Consider the following 19,516-nt stretch of genomic DNA (forward strand, 5'->3'; position numbering starts at 1 on the left):
TGCAATGCGCGGCCATTGGCGACCGGAAAGCTCACCTAACACTTGCGATCTATTTTGTTATGGACGAGTCGCTTGGAGGTCTGGACGAGGTTTGCGATGAGGTTCCACTAACAAATTGGGGCGGGGAGTCGGGATCTGCGCGTAATTGGGGACAAATAGATTCGGAACAAAATAGAGAAGAAAAACAAAGAATTATATTTATATAACTAGCTAAGTAGACTATGGACTATCGAAGAAACAGAATAAAAACAAGACAAAGTGTATAATTACGAAGTATAGAACAACGTCGAACCCCAGGTGTACACGCCCTAGTCCCGATTGGGTAGCTTAGTGAAGAGGCCACCTGGACCTTCCCCCGGTGTTGACTGTCCGCTTCTATAAAACCTTCTCCTCTTTTTCTCTCCACTCTTCATTCTTTGTCTTGTTATAGTCTGCCATTATGCGCTTTAACACCGCGCTCACCTCGGCTCTGGTCTCCTCCGCTAGCCTCATGGGCTATGCCCATGCGGAGGAGGAAGCTGATGCCACCGTCGCTGTTCAGAAGCCTACTTTCACTGTATGTTGCCAATGCATTTCTATCTTTCCACCGCTGACCTGTGTTAATTCATTATAGCCTACTAGCCTCAAGGCTCCTTTCCTGGAGCAGTTCACGGACGACTGGGAGTCACGGTGGAAGCCTTCCCACGCGAAGAAGGACGACAAGTCGGAGGATGATTGGGCCTACGTTGGCGAATGGGCTGTCGAGGAGCCCTCCGTCTTCAAGGGTATCGATGGTGACAAGGGTCTGGTCGTAAAGAACGCCGCTGCCCACCACGCCATCTCCGCCAAGTTCCCCAAGAAGATTGACAACAAGGGCAAGACCCTGGTTGTTCAGTACGAGGTCAAGCCGCAGAGTAAGTCGTTCGCATCTGGAATTGCTCGCGTTCTCATGCGCTAAACAAATCGTCCTCTTTAGACTCTCTGGTTTGCGGTGGTGCGTACCTCAAGCTTCTCCAAGAGAACAAGAAGCTCCACCAGGAAGAGTTCTCTAACGGCACTCCCTATGTTATCATGTTTGGTCCCGACAAGTGCGGTGCTACCAACAAGGTACGGCAGTGTACACTCTTGAGCTTCGAATTGCATACTGATTAGCTCTAGGTTCACTTCATCTTCCGCCACAAGAACCCCAAGACCGGCGAATACGAGGAGAAGCACCTCAAGACTCCCCCCGTGGCCCGCACCAACAAGGTCACCTCCCTCTACACCCTGATCGTCAAGCCCGATCAGACCTTCGAGATCCTCATCAACGGCGAGTCTGCCAAGGCCGGTAGCCTCCTTGAGGACTTCAACCCTCCCGTCAACCCTGAGAAGGAGATTGACGACCCCAAGGACAAGAAGCCCGCCGACTGGGTCGATGAGGTTCAGATTGCGGACCCCGAGGCTACCAAGCCCGCTGACTGGGATGAGGAAGCTCCCTTCGAGATCGTCGACGAGGAGGCCACTCAGCCCGCCGACTGGCTCGAGGATGAGCCCACCAGCATTCCCGACCCCGAGGCTGAGAAGCCCGAGGACTGGGATGATGAGGAGGATGGAGACTGGCTCGCCCCTACTGTTCCCAACCCCAAGTGTGCTGATGTTTCTGGCTGCGGCGAGTGGACTCGCCCCATGACCAAGAACCCCGCCTACAAGGGCAAGTGGGAGGCTCCCCTCATCGACAACCCTGCCTACAAGGGCGTCTGGGCCCCCCGCAAGATCAGCAACCCCGCCTACTTCGAGGACAAGACCCCGTCCAACCTTGAGCCTATGGGCGCTATTGGTTTCGAGATTTGGACCATGCAGAGCGACATTCTGTTCGACAACATTTACATTGGTCACTCCGTCGAGGATGCTGAGAAGCTCCGCAAGGAGACCTTCGATGTCAAGTTCCCCGTCGAGGAGGCCGAGGAGGAGGCTTCCAAGCCTAAGCCCGAGGTTAAGGAGGATGGCACTACTGTCACCTTCCAGGAGGACCCCGTCACCTTTGTCCGCCAGAAGGTCAACCACTTCGTTGAGCTAGCCAAGGAGGACCCCATCAACGCCGTTAAGGCTCTGCCTGAGGTAGCCGGTGGCCTTGGCGCCCTCCTCCTGACCATGATCCTCATCATCGTCGGTGCCATTGGCGCTAGCAGCCCCGCCCCCGCCCCCGAGAAGAAGGGCAAGGCCGCCGCTGGTGCTCCCAAGGAGAAGAAGGAAGAGGCCTCCAGCTCCTCTGCCGACACCGGCAAGGGCGGTGCCACCAAGCGCGCCACCCGTTCCTCTGCTGAGTAAATGCGAGAATGGAAAACGAAACCAATAACCCGGAGAAAAGGACCCTGTCCCTCCATAAACCAGTCAGCGAATGATATTTGCATTTAGCCGCAGTGATCCTTGTGTCTCTTGGCCGATGTAGTGCGAAGGCTTATGGAGAAAATCGAATGGAGGCCCGATTTGTATACTTTTATCCATCTTTCTGTTTTTCTAGTCGCCTAGTCAGCTTTCGGAACCAATTGATATTTTGTGCCTTTTGAAATTGATAGGCTATTATGGTATCTTTCTAGTTGATCTTTAAGCCGGTAAACCTTCATCTATTCGATGATATTTCGGACTTCAATAGAGATCATATCGAGGGGCTCTGTCCTAGATAGAACGATTGATCGGAATGGGGAATGTAGAGGCCCTTGCTCAGTTTTGTGCCTTGCTGCTTTCACAATGCACTTGGTCAAACAGACGTTAGATAAAAGCTGGATATATCTTGTCTCTTGGTGGTAAGTCGAAGCGAGCATCCTGTGTGAACTGCGCTTAAAATGTGCTGAAACGGAATGAGCATCCGAGCTAACCGATATATAGAATCGGCCCCTGAGCCCAAGATGGCATTTCTTACAGTTGTGAAAACTCACCCTGCGCTCCTTATCGGCAGATTGACACGGCTCAAGGATATTGGGCGAGGAAGGTCTCTGAGGAACCACGGGGTGGTGGGTCAAACTGTACGGGCCACGCCGGGCACGTTGCTACATGAACTGGACAATCTCTGATACAGCGTGAGCCTACACTGAAGGGACACCGTCTGTGCGTAGCGGAAGTGGCCTCCGAGTAGGCTAGTAGTTCGACCGTATCTGAGAGCTCTAGATCGTCGAAGCAATCGAGGTATAAGGGAAGGGCGAGCTCCCTCGGATGGGGGTCGTGCAGCACATGTACCTACTGAAGGGCTTCAAGCGCGTGGTAGATCATCCGAACTGGCTGCCTGGCCACGTGCCTGCCGCTGGCGATCTGAGCCACTGGAGGATGGTCAGGGCATGCTGCCTGATGCAAAGGGCCAATGCCTTATGTCTCGGGCCTCAACCCTGTTCTCCGGTTTGTTGACACTCATGCAGCCCCTGCTAGGGCTTCTCGACTTGGCGGCCCTAGTTCCTCAAGAGCTCCTCGCCTCAGCCTACATAGATCTAACTAACGTCTTTTATAGTGAATAAACCATAACTTACTGTTTCTCTCCCTCAGTTCTTGGCCATGCAGACTGGCGTTGAAATCTCCGCACGAGAACATTTGTTTTTATCAACCAGCCAAGTGGTCGAGCAGTAACTCGGTCATTCCATCTTCCTTGGTCTAGTGGTGATGATTTCCGCTTGTCATTAACACCGATAAGCGCGGGAGACCGGGGTTCGATTCCCCGAGGGAGAGTTTCTTTTTGCCGGATCTAATGGTAGAGTACCATTTGGTTCCTTTTTTAGTAGAGGCGGAGGATAGTGGAGGCTATCGGAAACGAAATTCGAGGGGACTCAGGATCGAATTCTGTTGTCGGCTTGAAATATCTATCAACTCAAGACCCACTTTGCTTGAGGCGAGCGAAGTCGATATTTATGTAGCCCCTTCGGGGGCCTAAACTCCTATTCAGTCTTCATGCTAATCTTCATGACATTTTAATTACTCGCTACGCCTACGAGCGTAGTCACAAATAAACAGAGAATGTATCGACAAGTCGGGAGAAATCTCTCAACTAGAGCCAATTGCTATTGCGTTCGAGTTGCTCTCTAGAGTTATGTACATAAATCCATAGCCCAGCACGTCCGCATACTTCAAGGGATGTCACCTGAGGGGTACCTAGACTCCATCGGACGTTAAATAATACGCCTCGTCTCTACACGAATATCTTAAGACTTGGCTGGTATTTTTGAGTATTTTACTTACATTTTCTAGTAGATAGCCCGCTAGAGGTAGACCTAGACAGCTCCTGTCCATGGGAAACCTTTCTTGTCCATTTCCTATGGACAATGGAAAATGGGAAATCGCGATTATGTCCTTCCCAGGAATTCCTTTAGGACGCATGGGAATCGCGTCAAGGCTTATCTGTACCCCCCGAACTAGATCTCAGTGGGAATAACGCGGCAAGTGGTGAGCATTCTTTCTCCATATCGATTGAAATCTCCCTATTGTTGACTGTCACTCGCTACTCTATTACTGTACGGTAGAGTATACAGGTTGGCGGGTTCTCGTCATAGGGCCTTCCTCCTCACACCTAGGCACAAAATCTCAAATATGGGCCTGATTCTACTTTTGGGCACGGCTTGATACTGAGGCACAGCAATATTCAAAAACAGCTTCCCCGATGGACACTCACGAATTGTTTTTCGGCCCATACCCGAAACCACACTAATCCGTATTAAGCTACTTTAAGAACAACCGCTACACAGCCGCCTCGCGTCTTATATCGTATTGGATTTTGGCGTTCAATAATTCATTGTGAGATACCGTAAATCTCTATAGAATGTTCTAGGCCGTGTCCCCAAAGGAAAGCGAACACCTTGATTCCGTCTGTTTTGATTAGACCCAAGGATATGACGTCATCATATCCTCAAAGCAGCAATGCGGTTCGTGTAGTTCGTGATGAATACGAAGTCTGAAGTCTTTGTTCCCTTTCCCAGACTCATAAAAGATGGTAAAGAAACCCTTCAAGATTTAGTATTCTTCTTATCCACTACTCTCCAATTATAACCGAATTTATTTCTCGAATAGTCAACAGCCATGTCGTCCAGCAACATCGACCATATGTCCATCCTCGCCCCCGAAGAGCACTTCGAGCCTCTTATCGAGTGGTATAAGAAGGCTCTTTCACCACTAGGCTACAAGGAAATCATGCGCTTCCCTGGTGCGGTCGGACTGGGCAGCGAGTTTCCTGATTTCTGGATCACCCAGAAGGAGACGCAGATTCCGTCGGGGTTTCATTTTGCCTTTTCTGCTCCGAGTACGATGACCTCTCCTAGATATCTCTCCTACGGATGGCTTTCTTCCGAGAAATTCAAGTTATATATCCACTGACTGATATACGATAGACCGTGCTGCTGTCGATGCTTTCCACAAGGCTGCGGTCGGCGCTGGGGGCACCAGCAATGGCAAGCCTGGGTTGAGACCAGAGTATCATGAGAATTACTATGGGGCATTTGTTTTGGATCCAATTGGAAATAATGTGGAGATGGTAAGTCCAAGTACCTTGTTTCCGCATTTCCCCAGCTCATCTGGGGTTTCTAGGTTATCCATAGTCCCGAAGGCCAGAAGAAGTAGTATGCTTTGACAGAGGTTTTGATATTGGAGGCGTTGTAACTGAAAAATAATTGAATAGTAATGGTTCGTCCTTCTGCCCAGGTCAATACCGGCTACGACGTATTTATATCATGTTGAGGCTTACGAATGATATGACCCGGACACAGAAGTTCTATCTCTCGTAGTTGGATACCACTATATAGTAGAATTCGGAAACAGTATACCCCTTGGGCACACACAATTTGTTTCTTAGGCCATAACCAAAATGGGTTGAAGCCTAATTCGGCTACACCGTACATAAAACCTATTTGTGATTCTGTTAACTTACCCCCCATCCTAATTCCGGGTACGGACCGAGAAACAAAGTGTGTGCTTAAGGCATAAAACTGTTTTCGAATTCAACTGTAGTAAACGACTCAAAGTCGGAGAGCTTGTGAGTACAAGGCTCTTGCAATTCGGCGTTCTGGTGTTTAACACTCTAATTGAGTTCTTGCCTCCTAAGGATGAGGGTACAGAAAAAGAACAAAAGGACTTGCATTGCCGACTCGAGTTGGTTAGATCTGCCAGGCACTGATCTCTAGAACATTCTCGTGGTCAAATAACCATACTCCTGAGCCCATAAAGTAAACAACGATACAGCATAGAAACATTACCGGATTAACATTAAAGCCTGGCCTAACAATATTTGTACTAGTGTGTCCTTGGCGCTAATTCTAAGAACAAAGTGGGTTGTGTGTAGTGTCAAGCTGACTTAGCCTTCTACTATAACAAAACCTCAGAATCTCTTGATATGGCTTCTCAGATTGTCGACTCAGCATGGAAAGTGATTCCTATGTTTGAGTCCCGTTCGATCCCTCTCACGGTTGAATTTTACACAAAGAAACTCGGATTCGAACTTGCTAGCGTCAAACCAGAAGACGGTGAATCCGATCTGTTTTTCTGCTCAATGTTCATTGGCAAGAAGGCGGAAGCGAACTTCTATTTCTCTAAAGTGACCACTGAAAACTTCAAGCCGTCACAGGCGATGGTCGGTCTAGGGACTTATGAGCTCGATGAATATTACTCCTATTTGAAAGCTCAAACCGGCGTACAAATTACTGAGGATATCGAAGACAAACCATGGGGGTTCCGACAATTTACAATCAGGGACAACGATGAAAACCTTCTTACGTTTTTCAAATTTCTGGAAGGAGGAAACCCAGGCGAAGAATGAGCTATGGGAGCTGGATGATCGGCCAGTCTTTGTATGTATTGGTGTTTCTATTTACGATAACTAGTTATTGTTGAGTGCTGAGTGCCTTGGGCAAAAGCATTTATGATGCCTCGGCCAACAGTACTGAGCCGGCGACTCCAAAGCATCCTATTCCCGGGGATGCCCCTGTGGCGCGATTGGATTGAGGCTATCACCTCGCTTCTGTATAACTCAATGGTTTGAAACTTGATGTTGCATAGATGCTGTCTAAAGGTCCCGCGTCTTTTGTACGCGTTTCCTTAACAATCGGCTCATTTTGTCTGCTCGCAGGTTGTCCTTCATCTTCTATCCCTTTAAAATCCCGACACATATAGTATGAAAATAGTTTGAATTTCTTGATAATCAAGGATTTCACCAATCACCTCGAGATTTTGACATGGTAGAGAGGGCTGCCAAAGATCACATTCTGGCTTGCAGATGGAAAATATATTTTATGATTTGATTTTGAATTACTGTACTCCGTATATTGGGAATATAAAATCTTTTTACTGCCTGTCGGGCGGTAAGGAGGGAGAGGCGCTCGGAGTAACAGGTGTATAGCAGTTTTGTGTAAAATACAATATTCGAGGTCTCACATTACATGTAGCAAATAATTAGGATATTAACTTGATAAAACTCCGTAGATCGGCGAAATTAAAACCAGAATATGCGATCATGATTAGATCACAATCTTGAACATGTAACTATTCCTGTCTTTAGACCACCATGACCGGTTGGGGTAGTAAGGAGTATGACGATCGAGAATGACGTCGTGTGATATCAGATAACACTCAACCACAACATAAATAGTCCTTGTTTCCGGCAATATAGATTTCTAACCAAGCTCAACAGAATAATCAAACAATCAAACCATCAAAAACCACTCCTCAACTTTTATTTTCCCACCATGGATACCGTCAAGGTTCGTGACTTATGCTCAGCCCGTTCCCTGACACATACTAACATGGATATAGAACGCCGCCAACTATGTTGCTGAGACCGTGCAGGGCACTGGTGCCGAGGCTTCTAAGGAGAGCAACAAGCACGTCGCAAAGGACAACGATGCCAAGCTGAGCACTCGGGCCACCGCTGCCAAGGATGCTCTTGTCGACAAGAAGGACGAGAAGTCTCACGATACCAAGGCCGATGTTCACAAGGGTAAGTTTACTCCGCCTGATTCATGCGTGAACAGTTACTTACAATATTGCAGAACAGGCTAAGCACTAGATTTGACGGGTTATTGTTTAATTTTGGTCGATGTCGCAGTTCCTATTTACTACCCCCGCGGGTCGGGCACACGGCTTATGATATGTTCATATATACTACAAAGCCGTCAGTAACGACGCACGCAATGAATATCTATTTCCAAAGAATCATATGTTCCAGCAGAAGTGCTCAAGCCAATTGGGTAGAGGTGTCCTAAGTGATCCTAGACGGATCAAGACAAGATGACGTCAGGACGCTGCACGATCGGCAATAAGTCGGATAACACGCACAGACGTTAACTGGCCCATCACCCCCCCCACCTATGTCATATCTAGGGGAAATTTCGAAAGTGGATCGGTGGTGGAGAGAGCGCTTGTTGCAGAGGAGTCTGCAATTGGACTCTGGCAAGGGGGTTAGAGCGGCCCACCATATTCTGACTGGTGGGTGAGTCTACCGATGCCTCAAATATGGAGTTACAATAGATGCAGCAGCTCAGCTGTGGTACTGAGCTCTAAAAAAAGCCCCCCTGTTTCTCCTACCTTTCTCATAATGTTCTCTACCCAGCTTTACAATCATTAACTTTTGCCATTTTGTTATTCCACCAGTACAAATGTTTGGCAAAAGGTACGATAATATACTGGACTTTGCGGACCGTTGAGTGCGTATGCTAATTGGGCTTCGATGCAGACGGACTTCCCAGAAGCCCGACGAGGGTCTCATCAATAAGTTCCGGGCGACTTTTTCTGATATTGTCCGGCCTACCGAATGCGGACCTCCTGGGTATGTCTGATGCCTTGTCGTGATGTTCGCGACGTTTATTGTCAACATATCATCCCCATGGGCCCGAACTGTGGGCATTAGCTAATTTGCCGTGTTTCTTATACAGCCCCGTGAACGACCCCAACAATGTTTCTACCCGAGGCACTCCTGGTCTTCGCTTTACGCCCTTACTGAACGACCAGTCTGGTCTCCGGTTTACGCCATTTCTTGATGACCACTCAATTCTCACGCCAAATCCAAACCATCCTTACCAGAATCATAATCCTGGCGGCTTGAGTTCAGTCTTCCATGGCCCGGCCGGAGACTTGCACACACCACTCGTGGAGTCAAACTTCATGACACCGAAAACGCTTCTTGAACAATTCGCAGTCACTCCTCTACATAGAAATAACATCGACCCATTTCATGATACTTCAATCGCGCCATGCTTCGCACGAGAACCCCAAACTATAGCTCCTGGCAATCACAATGCTGCTTACCCGCCTAGCGCATTTGTTCACTTCGATTTAGCTGATGGGGCTGCTGATGGCAGGAGCGAAGCAACCTTTCCAGGCGACGTCGACAATCAAGGGAATGGAGCCTCCCAGCTCGGTACGCCCCAAGACAGCCATTCACCTGAAAAGAGACACCCAAGCCACGATGATCACCAGTGAGATTTGTTCCTATTTTCTAGCGAGGGGGAGTAGAGCTAACGGTTTCCTAGGTTCAGGTATCGGGTGACACTGAATACGCCGACGGCCATGGTTGATGATCCAAAACGTCCACCCGTGACATATCTCAATAAAGCGCAAATATACACTCTATCGATTGTCGATTCAGAGCAACCAGTGATCAACCAAATTGTCAGATATCGAACCTGGATCCGCGTAACCTTCGAAGATGATGAACAGGCTTCAAACCCTGCCGCTTCTTGGGCCTTGTGGAAGGAGACTCGGGGCCACGAGGCATATCAGAAAGATGGGAATTTATATGCGATTGAGTTTGTTGGTCTGTTCCAAGAAAATCAGGGCCAAACATATGATCACATCCAGCTAGAGAGGATCTCGCTGGATGGATTTTGTGTCACATGGTACTCAGACCCAACCACGGGAAGACGAGGCTGCTCAATGGGGGTCCGCTTCCACTTCCTTTCAACGGACTTCAGCCACACAAAAGGAGTGAAAGGGGTTCCTATCAAGTTGTGCGCCAAAACCGAGACTGTCATTCCAGGCCCTGCCGAGATAAGCTTTTGCAAAGTGAAACTGTTCCGTGAACACGGGGCTGAACGAAAAATGTTCAATGACGTTTCTCAGCTGAAGCGGGCAATTGAAAGACGGAGGCAAGAGTTTGTCAAAGCCGAAAGCGGAGGCGAACATCTCGGAAAGCGAAAACGAGGAAGCCGCTCTGTCCTTTATAAGAGCGACAAAGAACTCGAAAACGAGAGGAGGGACCAGCTGCAAAAAAGCTTGGAGGAGGAATTGGCCATGATGCAAAACAGATTTTATTCCAATCAACCGGTGACCAGTTTCTGTCTTCTCGGCAGTATGAAGGATGATCCGGATCTGTTCCCAATCAACATGGAAGATGGCGAGACGCAAAGAATCGACCGAGTGGACCGACGACCGACCTTGCAAACCTTGACGCCACAATCAACATTAGGCAGTGTGTCGAGAAGTTTCTCATCCAACTCGGCAGATCACCGGTCACCCATGTCCCGCAAAGACCCAAATTCACCAATTCCGGCTTTGTCTACTAGAAAGGCTGAATTGACATTCAATTCAAAACCCAAACCACCAGGTAAGGTTAAGTCCCCGACCAGCTAAAAGATATAGTCTGACTTATACATAATCAGTTGCATGTTTCTATCTCCGCTTCCAGAAAAGCGGCGCACAGCAAGATGATTACTACACAGCGGTGTATCTGACAGAGCGCACTGCGAAAGAACTGATGGCGAAGATATCGCACAAACAACGCTTCAGTCAGGATCATATAGTGCACCTGTTCCATGTCAAAAATGGAATAAAAATCATCATCGATGATGATGTAGTCCAGCGGATTCCGGATGGTCAGGATATGATCGCTGAAGTGTCTGAGATTTCGAGCAATATGGCTACCGGTGGTGGCTCAACTATCCAGGTTAGGTTAGACTTCTAAATGCCCTCGATACAAGCTCACCATTTGGTCGCCTTTTGTCCTTTCTCCCTCTGTCACTTAGCGGATTGTGTTGACTATCCAACGCTAGTGATCACATTGTGCGCAGTGAAGGTGTCAAGGAAACAGCCATTGGTCGATTACGATGATTAAATCTCTGAACCAATGAACAAATAAGGAACCGCCCACATTTAGCATTCTATATTACTGCGCGGGGCTCATAAGCAGGGCTAGTAGCAAGGGCATCGTCGTCAAAAGAGGGTCCGGTCCGTGTCCGGTCACAGGTTATCAGCACAACCATGGATGAAAAGTCAAGCAAAGTCTTCAAGTTTCAAGGATTGTTGATTTAAAGTTATCCCTTGAGGTATAGTAGAATAACATGACGTCACTATAAACACTGACCACTGATCTGGTCACGGCCCAGACCAAAAGATCACCTGTCAGTCTATCTCCCTGCGGTTGACTCCACAACTTGATTCGTTCACTATGACGAGAACAGGTGCTTCTGTGGCCGACAAAGTACCCTTACAGATTGACCGAGAGCAAGGCAAAATCAAGGCCCTTGATAAGTTCCCTGGTTGGATTGTTGATCGCTCGGAGACTGGTTAGGATGGAAAATTGGGAAATTGGGCTTGGGTGGCTCATCACAGCTGAGCATCGAAACAGATAGACAGTTTAATTGTTGCGAACAGGTCACGAAAAAGATTGGCCCTAGTTGCTGGTGCCCGTTTTATGTACGATGAGCTTTCGCGTGGCAGACAATTCTATGACTACCAACAGAATTTGAACGCATTATAGCTATCTAATATCCCGAAAACACTTCCATTGCCCTTATCAACTCATCCCATAAAGCATCCTTCTGAATGACGATCCTCCCTTCCCCTGTCATAACCTTATATTCATTCGGGGAGGAGGTTCCATATGAATATCCATCTTTGCCATGAATGAAGGCACAGAGATCCCCTATCCACTTTGTCATTAAATCTTGTTCCGCGGGAGTCGGGCCGTGCGTGATAGAGTAGCTAAGGCACAGATGTTAGGAGACATAAAAAACACAATCGGATAAACGATTGAGAACTTACTTCCAAATAGGGCGGTCCATAGCGTGAGTTACTCCAAAGGAATCCGGGGCGACCTTTTCCGTGATAAACGAAAGTCGGTAGGCGATCATGTAGCGCCAGATATTTGCTATATCAACACCATTGTCCACAAGCATTTTAACTAGATAACGTGATGGGGCCCTGACCTGACCATCAGCGATAACCTTGCCAAATAGCGCCGCCCAGTCTTCTTTGTTCTCCGACTTTGGAGGCTGATAACGTTGCAAGAGGCGTGTAGTTATAGAGAGAGGGTAGTAGTTGGCAATTTGTTTTTGTAGAGATGCCATATTTGGCTCTGGGCCATTTGTGACCGCGTACAGGGTGTCTTCGTTGAGAACCTCGCCAATGAAGAGGCGCAGGTTGCGTCTTTTGAATTCTTTTGCAAAAGAGCCATCTCTGTAGTACTCGAATATTCCAGGTTGAATGAAAATACTGTCTGTGACTGGGCGGAACGTGTGGTTGTCAAGGTCCATTATTCCAGCACAGAGATCTGTGGCACTTATTCCACGCATGAATTGGAGCTTTTCAACCGTGTTCAATGTGGAAGGCGCTCCGAAGTACCTGCAAACCTCTTCAAATTGGGCTTCACATTCTTGGGGTGTTTTTGGTTGTGTTGGAATGGCATTTGAGTACATGACCAGGGATCGAAAGTGATCACTTCCAGCAGACCTGAAATCATACAAAGCCTGGGCGAGGACTGAATAGGCGCCTGCGCTACGCCCTGCCAAGTGAATACTGCTGGTATCTCCCCCAAAGGCATCAATATGCTTGTAGACCCAGTCGATTGCCAGGCGCTGATCCCAAAGTCCATAGTTGCCTGTAGATTCCCCATTGGACTCTTCGAGGAGAGCATGACCAGCCAGGAAGCCAAAAATGTTGAGTCGGTACCCCACCGCAACAAAAACAGCCTGAAGCTTGCCAGTGGATATGAGCTCCGTCGGATCCATGCTGACCTCTTGGCTAGGATCTCCAACCTGGAACCACCCACCGTGGAACCAGATCATGACGGGCCATTTTTTGTTTGGATTGGAGGGATCGGGAATAGGAGTCCAAATATTGAGCCGAAGGCAGTCCTCGTCATAAACATGCTCTGGGACATGTTTACTGACCACTTTCGAGTAATTTGGTTGAGGGCAAACAGGGCCAAACACTGTGGCGTCGTACGGACTGACCCCATCGGATGATGAGTAGCTATGGGTGTCCGGAAAAGCCTGGGGCTTTCGCCACCTTAAATCACCGATAGGTGGCTGCGCATAAGGGATGCCTGCAAACCTTCGTGACTTGTCATCAAACTGGAGACCATTGATTCGTCCTCGGTTGTGTAGGACGACTTGGCAGTCTGTGGTGGTGTAAGAAATAGAATTTCCCATGATAGCAGCTTCAGTAGAGGGAAGAAGGGAAAGGAGATCTGAGAAGAGGGCTCCCTTCCATTTGTGAAAATCCATATCGCTCTTAGGTGACTAGTTAGGGTTAAGTCGGAGGAGGATAAAGTGGATACCATATGTGATTGGTCAAATTAATCGACGAGATACACCTGGAGTGACTCCGCACCTCCTTTCTTCTTTCGACATCAATGATACACGATAAGTTCCATGATGGAGTCTAGTCTGTTGCTAACACTGCCTGCTCATGGATGAAAATTCTAGAGCTCGTCGACGTCGAACTGAGCGTGGACCACGATCCAAAAACGGTACGTACCCATCCCCCGCACGAGACTGCAGAGCGGATTGTGTCTGACTGTCAGGCCCAGGCTGTCGTACATGCCTTCTCAAAAAGGTGAAGTGTGATGAGCACCGTCCACGATGTCACCGCTGCGGCCGCCTCCAACTGGAGTGTGAATGGCCCACCCAGCCGCCCTCCCTATCTTAAAGGAGACGGGGATTCGGTCCTATCAAGAACCGAGATGCTTGGGCTCCTCAAATAATTCTTCCAAAATCTGTCGGCCGAAATAGCTTGAATGACTTGCCTCAGGCCGGGGAGATAAGCGGTGACACAGTTGAATCGCCGGCCTCTCTAGGCACCGCCGATGATCATTATCGCGAAAGCCTTCACATCAATCCGGTCGATCTGCCTTCGCCTGATTCCACCCAGAGTGGTATCGCTCAATTGATGGGCTTAAATGAACCGATACCAATGGCTGTACGTGATCAATATGCAGAATTTCCTATTTTGTTTCCTCTAGAGTCATTCCCACCGCACCATTTTCTAGCCAATGCGGGTCCTGTCCTACTTGCCAGTGGCATAGGAGTAAATAATGCGCCCTCGCTTGGGAGTAGCGATTCACAAGCCGTATTGTTCCATCGTACTGTGTTCGCGACTCTCAAGTCAACCCGAAAAGCAGCTTCATCGGCGCATTGTTTGTTCCTTGGCCTCGCACTACAGAATGCCATGGCCCTTCACTTCCTCCTTGCTGTATCCCATAACGAACTGGCTATACACCTGGGCTTCTGCAAGCAGCCACCGCAAGAGTCATGGACTCATCTACAACACGGCTCGCGGATCTTTCTACAAGCACTCAATCCCTTGGCTCAATCAGATCATGTAGGCACCATGTTGTCTTTCTTATACATGTATATGTTTTGGATGCGCCGCAATCCTCTCAATTTACAAAAGCTACGGGAGCTGAGCGCTTCGGTTCTCACCTATGTCAAGAGCTATAATCTGGATGAGATGTGCGCAGATTCAAGCTCCTTGGCGCCTGATGCTCTGCTGCTATCCCGAATCCTCACCTACCTCTACGACAGAGACGGATTCTGTGGCTTTTTTGGCTGTGGAGGTTCTTTTGCTAGCTATGTCAGTGAGAATCTCGAGAAACGGCACAGGATCTGGCAATTATCGAGGTCAATATTCACATGGTCTGATGAGCAAACCATTGCCCTGCGCATGCCTGGCATCCAAGGGCCCCCTAAGTCCTACATTCTGAACGTCTATTTTGAGTTAATTGCTATACATCATGACATCAACTGTTACAGTCAGGCCCCTGAGGTCCAGGCACTTGAGGCAATGAGAAAGATCAAACGAAGTCTCGCCCAGATTCAAGAAGTAAGTCTCGATCTGCTACACGCATTGCTCCTCTCTAATACATCACAGCAACATAAATTTCTTCGGCATCTTATTACCAGTTGTAGAAGAGAAAGGTCTTCGCCCCCTCTTATGGCGCTGGTGACCGTCACATTCTTCCATGCCATCCAAATATACTTCTATCGCAGTCGTGACGCACATTTTGGCCAGCTTCCTGTCACAAATGAGTTCCAGTACATCTTATGCGAACTTATTGCTGCCGCATACTACACTGTTGCGACAGGGCCAGTACAGCTCCTTGAGCGGTTCCAATGGTCTCTTCTAATAGCCGGAATTGAGACTTACGATCCAATTCATCTTAAATGGATTTTGGAGACGATTTCGGATCCTGTTCTGAGTAACTTACTTTCATTGGTGAAAGAGAACCAAAAGTTACACAGCATCTCCATGGAGAAATTGCGATACATCATCGACGCAGTGTCTCATGAGGATCTTGGAAGCAACGTCGAAATTCCTGTTATTTAGCGATAAAATATTATTAATGCCACCTAGAACACTCGGTGTATATGTCTTCGTGTTTAAAGTCGCATTCTGAGAAATCAGGTCAAGATTCACTTCGCTGCAGTCATATAAGGCACATTGTTCTCAACTGAGAAGCCATATACCCATCTAGCATCCAAGAGAGCTAAGTTATCAAATACCTATCATGTGAGCTAATCGTGTCTAGGCTCAACCACTTTTGCCACTACTGAAGTCGATACTTACTACTTACGGTCTACTCTTTCCTTGGCACTCGATTAATCTGACCAATCACTATCAGTTGTCTATCAAGGATAGACCCCAAGAAAACAAATGCGGAGTACAGATTTAACAGCCGATCTGTTCATTCAGAGCGGTTGGTTGTGGTTGCTTTCCCCGTTATCTGCCTCCTGCGGACCTCCTTCCCCGGGTTCTTATAAGATTTACATGCCACCCCTTGCTCGCTAACATAACATTATTTTACCCCGGTTCTCTATTTGTTACGTTGCAGTGGCTTTGAGTCACACTTCAACTTTCTATCATGGCAGCAAAGGAGCTCCACAAGGAAAGTGCGGACACCAAAGCCGATATAACAAAGGAAAATGTATCCGCTGTAGAATCTGGCATTGCGGAAGCCCTTGATCCCGCAGAAGAGAAGAAGTTGATCAGGAAAATTGATCTACAGTAATACTTACCCCTCTTATCTCAACATGGCACCCAATTTGACATGACTTACAGCCTTATGCCGATCTTGATCACCGCTTACGGTCTTCAATACCTTGATAGTATGTCAAATTAGTCTCGGGAATATATTGGTACCACGACTGATCACAAACAGAGACCAGTCTCGCTTACAGTGCAATCCTCGGAGTCCGAGAAGACCTTGTATGTGCCCTCATGGTAACAAATCTTCATAACCACGCGCTGACTGCCTGCGAACAGCACCTTGTTGGCCAACAATATAGTTGGACTTCCAGCATTTTTTACATTGGTTATCTCGTTGCGTCTTACCCAATATCGCTCGGCTTCATCAAATTCCCACTGGGTAAATATCTCAGTGTGTTAATGTAAGCCTACATTATTGTTTTTGGTGATTTCTGTTAAGCTTACAAGTACAGTTTCCTCTGGGGTGTTGTTCTGACGCTCCACGCCGTGACCAATAACTATGCAAGTCTCATGGCACTCCGGACACTTCTGGGTATTTTCGAGAGTGCTATTAGCCCCGGATTCTCTCTTATTACGGGAATGTGGTACACCCCTAGAGAGCATGTCTCGCGGCACTCCATCTGGTTTGCAGGAAATGCGATAGCCAGTATTATTGGCTCTCTAATTGCCTACGGTCTTCTGAATTATGAAGGGAGTATATCCCAATGGAAGGTTCGATATTCTAGAGCCCTCATGAAGCTCTGTTTCTAACTATCCCAGCTTCTGTTCCTTCTTTTCGGCCTTATTACGGTCGCGTGGTCTATCGTGACGTTCTTCTATTTACCTGACTCTCCACAAACTGCCAGGTTCCTCTCGCCCTCCGAACGTGAGTTCGCTGCGCTACGTCCGTACAAGTTCCAAAGGACTACCCAGACCAAGACATGGGATCGCGCCCAGTTTATAGAGAGCCTGAAGGATATCAAGTCATGGTGGTTCTTCTTTTTCTCGTTTGTCATATGTGTGCCAAACGGAGGCACAACAAGCGTAAGAACCATCCGCTGTACACGATGAGTACATGGTTAACAGAATCCTTAGTTCAGTACCCTAATCATCAACGGCTTCGGCTACGATAAATTCCAGACAATCCTTATGGGACTGCCAGCCTCTGGTTTCCAGCTCGTCACGGTCATTCTGTCAGCCGTTCTTACTTCAGCAATTCGAAAGTCCCGCATTATCATGCTCGTCTGTATCTTCCTGGTAGCAATGACTGGGATACTCATGGTAAAGCTTCTACCTACACACGAGAAGATATCGCGACTCGCTGGTTTCTGGCTTGTCACCGCAGTCGCTCCCGCATTCCCATTGATGTTGTCTTTGGCGGCCAGTAACATTGCAGGCTTCACGAAGAAATCGACCGTCATGGCCTTTATATTCCTAGGCTACTGTGCAGGAAATCTAAGCGGACCGCAATTCTTCATTTCGGCGGAGGCACCAAACTATCACGTATGCACATTCCCGCTCTATAGTGAAAGTAACCTCGAATCAATCGCTGACATCTTGCTCTCAGACGGCTTATACTACAATCTTGGTTTGCTATGCAATTACCATCGGTTTACTAGTCGGGTTTAGATTCTACCTTATGTGGGAGAACACTCGCCGGGATAAGGAGCAGGGCGTCAAGATTGACCCCGAGGAAGTCCGTCAGATCAGCCTAAGTCCGGATGAGGAGGTACTTCAAGTGGATGAGACGGATATTCAGAACAGAAACTTCAGATACATTCTATAAGCAATTTCCCGAGATTTAGCTGGAATCGTTTCAATATTGATGGATTTTGTGATCGGCTTGGGAGTAAAACCGATCACGGGTAGCCTAGTGTTAAATCAGTCTTCTCAATATACTTGTATACTTCTTGACCTGTTGCTCCGGGCGCTTTTCGCGAGTAGCAGAAATTTCAGACAGAGTATCATTCGAGTATTTGAGCCTGCAGTTCGAGCAAATTTATATTGCTTGCCTGGTAGATGAGTTGTCAGAAGTAAGTCTAATATCTGAACAGGACTTCAAAAACTGTTAGTCACAATCAGCGCCAAAATAAGCATATCATTTATTGGGATTATTGCAAGAAGCACTCCCTAAAGAGAATGTCTAAACACCAAACTGTGACAAAGTTCGTCACTGTTGCCTCCCAGGTCTATATTAGGTAACTTTACGCTTGGACATTTCAACGGACTAGTAGACCCAAGGCAACTGCTCGTGACGAATGCAATGGCCTGGACCAAGCTAAAACATGACCGATTAGGCAATTGATGCCCAAACACTAAATGAAGCACCCACCGCAAGGCCCCACTTTAAACCCTCGGCCTTTGGCATCTCTCGCCTGCGAGCGGCTTAAACCCGACGAACTATAAAACAGACCATCATAAGATGATCAACGACCCTACTTACGCATTCAACATACTTTCCCCTTGATATTAAACTTGGACCGATTTGTTTATCGAACAGACGGATTACAATGCCGGTCACCGAGATCGCCCTCCTCCGCCTGAACAACGAAGACCTCTCCACTTCCACCAAAACAGGTCTCTTAGGAGCGCAGAAGGCGCAGGCTGAATATTCAAACCACCAAGTATACTTCTTGCGTCAAATTGAAGATCCAGCTTGTGTCTACTTGCTAGGCGGCTGGGAGTCCATTGAAAAACATATGAACCAGTGGATTCCTTCTGAGACCAACCAGACGTTGCTTCAGCAATTGGCGGGGAGCCTTGAGGTGAAGTGGATGTTTCATTTGGATGTTGATGTGAGTAAAATCATTTTATGTCTCAAGCTGGATCCCTCAGCCGGCTATATGCTTGACACATATCTATGCCAAAAGTATAAGCTGACATTCCAAGCCATCGACATCTCGAATCCCACTTGAGGCTCCAGTCGTAGCTATAAGCAGATACTTCGTCGAGTCGGAGAAAAAAGCCGAATTTGACACTGTCCTTAAGACTGGGATTCCTCGCTTCGGTACCTATACGGCGCCATTTGTCTATTGCGGTGGATGGCGTGTTGATAAGGAAGGCGACGATGAGGAATATGTGCTTTTCAGCGGCTGGAACGAAGTTAAAGATCACCTTGAATTTGCCGAGTCTAAGGGGTTTAAGGAATTTGGAAAGACCAAGGGGCTGATTAAAGGGGCAGAGATCAAGCATGTGCGTGTTGAGAAGTGGGCGTAAATTGGGGTTCAGGAATTTATGTTGTGGCAAGAGAAATTTGAGTCTGTTAAATCATCAAATGATCCCATGTGATATTCATGCGGCCGTGGATGGCCAGCAGCTAGCATGCAGCTTGGCTGATCAGACCATCCAAATCTGG

At 47.8% G+C, this 19,516-nt stretch overlaps 9 protein-coding genes across 9 annotated transcripts; 8 read left to right on the plus strand and 1 right to left on the minus strand.

Annotated features, from left to right (window-relative positions):
- Positions 1–439: 439 nt before the first annotated feature.
- Positions 440–2,286, plus strand: clxA (calnexin; the record flags this gene model as incomplete). The annotated part of the gene is made up of 4 exons (XM_022629029.1): positions 440–556; positions 614–893; positions 956–1,086; positions 1,138–2,286. 4 exons carry the CDS (start codon positions 440–442, stop codon positions 2,284–2,286), a joined length of 1,677 nt encoding a protein of 558 aa, XP_022490928.1.
- Positions 2,287–5,013: 2,727 nt separating this feature from the next.
- PENARI_c004G07207 (VOC family protein) lies at positions 5,014–5,714 on the plus strand (the record flags this gene model as incomplete). The annotated part of the gene is made up of 4 exons (XM_022629229.1): positions 5,014–5,233; positions 5,322–5,464; positions 5,518–5,549; positions 5,609–5,714. 4 exons carry the CDS (start codon positions 5,014–5,016, stop codon positions 5,712–5,714), a joined length of 501 nt encoding a protein of 166 aa, XP_022490842.1.
- A 605-nt stretch (positions 5,715–6,319) lies between these two features.
- Positions 6,320–6,742, plus strand: PENARI_c004G02952 (uncharacterized protein; the record flags this gene model as incomplete). The annotated part of the gene is made up of 1 exon (XM_022629006.1): positions 6,320–6,742. One exon carries the CDS (start codon positions 6,320–6,322, stop codon positions 6,740–6,742), a length of 423 nt encoding a protein of 140 aa, XP_022490892.1.
- Positions 6,743–7,667: 925 nt separating this feature from the next.
- On the plus strand, positions 7,668–7,987 carry PENARI_c004G08523 (uncharacterized protein; the record flags this gene model as incomplete). The annotated part of the gene is made up of 3 exons (XM_022629293.1): positions 7,668–7,682; positions 7,735–7,918; positions 7,971–7,987. 3 exons carry the CDS (start codon positions 7,668–7,670, stop codon positions 7,985–7,987), a joined length of 216 nt encoding a protein of 71 aa, XP_022491097.1.
- Positions 7,988–8,576: 589 nt separating this feature from the next.
- PENARI_c004G04299 (uncharacterized protein) lies at positions 8,577–10,879 on the plus strand (the record flags this gene model as incomplete). The annotated part of the gene is made up of 5 exons (XM_022629077.1): positions 8,577–8,590; positions 8,654–8,746; positions 8,853–9,395; positions 9,450–10,522; positions 10,578–10,879. 5 exons carry the CDS (start codon positions 8,577–8,579, stop codon positions 10,877–10,879), a joined length of 2,025 nt encoding a protein of 674 aa, XP_022490651.1.
- Positions 10,880–11,678: 799 nt separating this feature from the next.
- PENARI_c004G05644 (uncharacterized protein) lies at positions 11,679–13,346 on the minus strand (the record flags this gene model as incomplete). The annotated part of the gene is made up of 2 exons (XM_022629147.1): positions 11,679–11,898; positions 11,959–13,346. The coding sequence occupies 2 exons, from the start codon at positions 13,344–13,346 to the stop codon at positions 11,679–11,681; spliced, it is 1,608 nt and encodes a 535-aa protein (XP_022490782.1).
- Positions 13,347–14,526: 1,180 nt separating this feature from the next.
- On the plus strand, positions 14,527–15,522 carry PENARI_c004G09897 (uncharacterized protein; the record flags this gene model as incomplete). Its single annotated transcript, XM_022629367.1, has 1 exon — positions 14,527–15,522. One exon carries the CDS (start codon positions 14,527–14,529, stop codon positions 15,520–15,522), a length of 996 nt encoding a protein of 331 aa, XP_022490906.1.
- A 535-nt stretch (positions 15,523–16,057) lies between these two features.
- On the plus strand, positions 16,058–17,947 carry PENARI_c004G11235 (uncharacterized protein; the record flags this gene model as incomplete). The annotated part of the gene is made up of 8 exons (XM_022629440.1): positions 16,058–16,200; positions 16,255–16,301; positions 16,355–16,401; positions 16,459–16,583; positions 16,635–16,893; positions 16,942–17,205; positions 17,257–17,664; positions 17,729–17,947. The coding sequence occupies 8 exons, from the start codon at positions 16,058–16,060 to the stop codon at positions 17,945–17,947; spliced, it is 1,512 nt and encodes a 503-aa protein (XP_022490952.1).
- Positions 17,948–18,671: 724 nt separating this feature from the next.
- PENARI_c004G04201 (uncharacterized protein) lies at positions 18,672–19,377 on the plus strand (the record flags this gene model as incomplete). The annotated part of the gene is made up of 2 exons (XM_022629074.1): positions 18,672–18,956; positions 19,051–19,377. The coding sequence occupies 2 exons, from the start codon at positions 18,672–18,674 to the stop codon at positions 19,375–19,377; spliced, it is 612 nt and encodes a 203-aa protein (XP_022490844.1).
- Between the last annotated feature and the right edge of the window lie 139 nt (positions 19,378–19,516).

Source organism: Penicillium arizonense (genome assembly GCF_001773325.1).
Source record: "Penicillium arizonense strain CBS 141311 chromosome Unknown PENARI_contig004, whole genome shotgun sequence".
Taxonomy (NCBI): Eukaryota; Fungi; Ascomycota; class Eurotiomycetes; order Eurotiales; family Aspergillaceae; genus Penicillium; species Penicillium arizonense.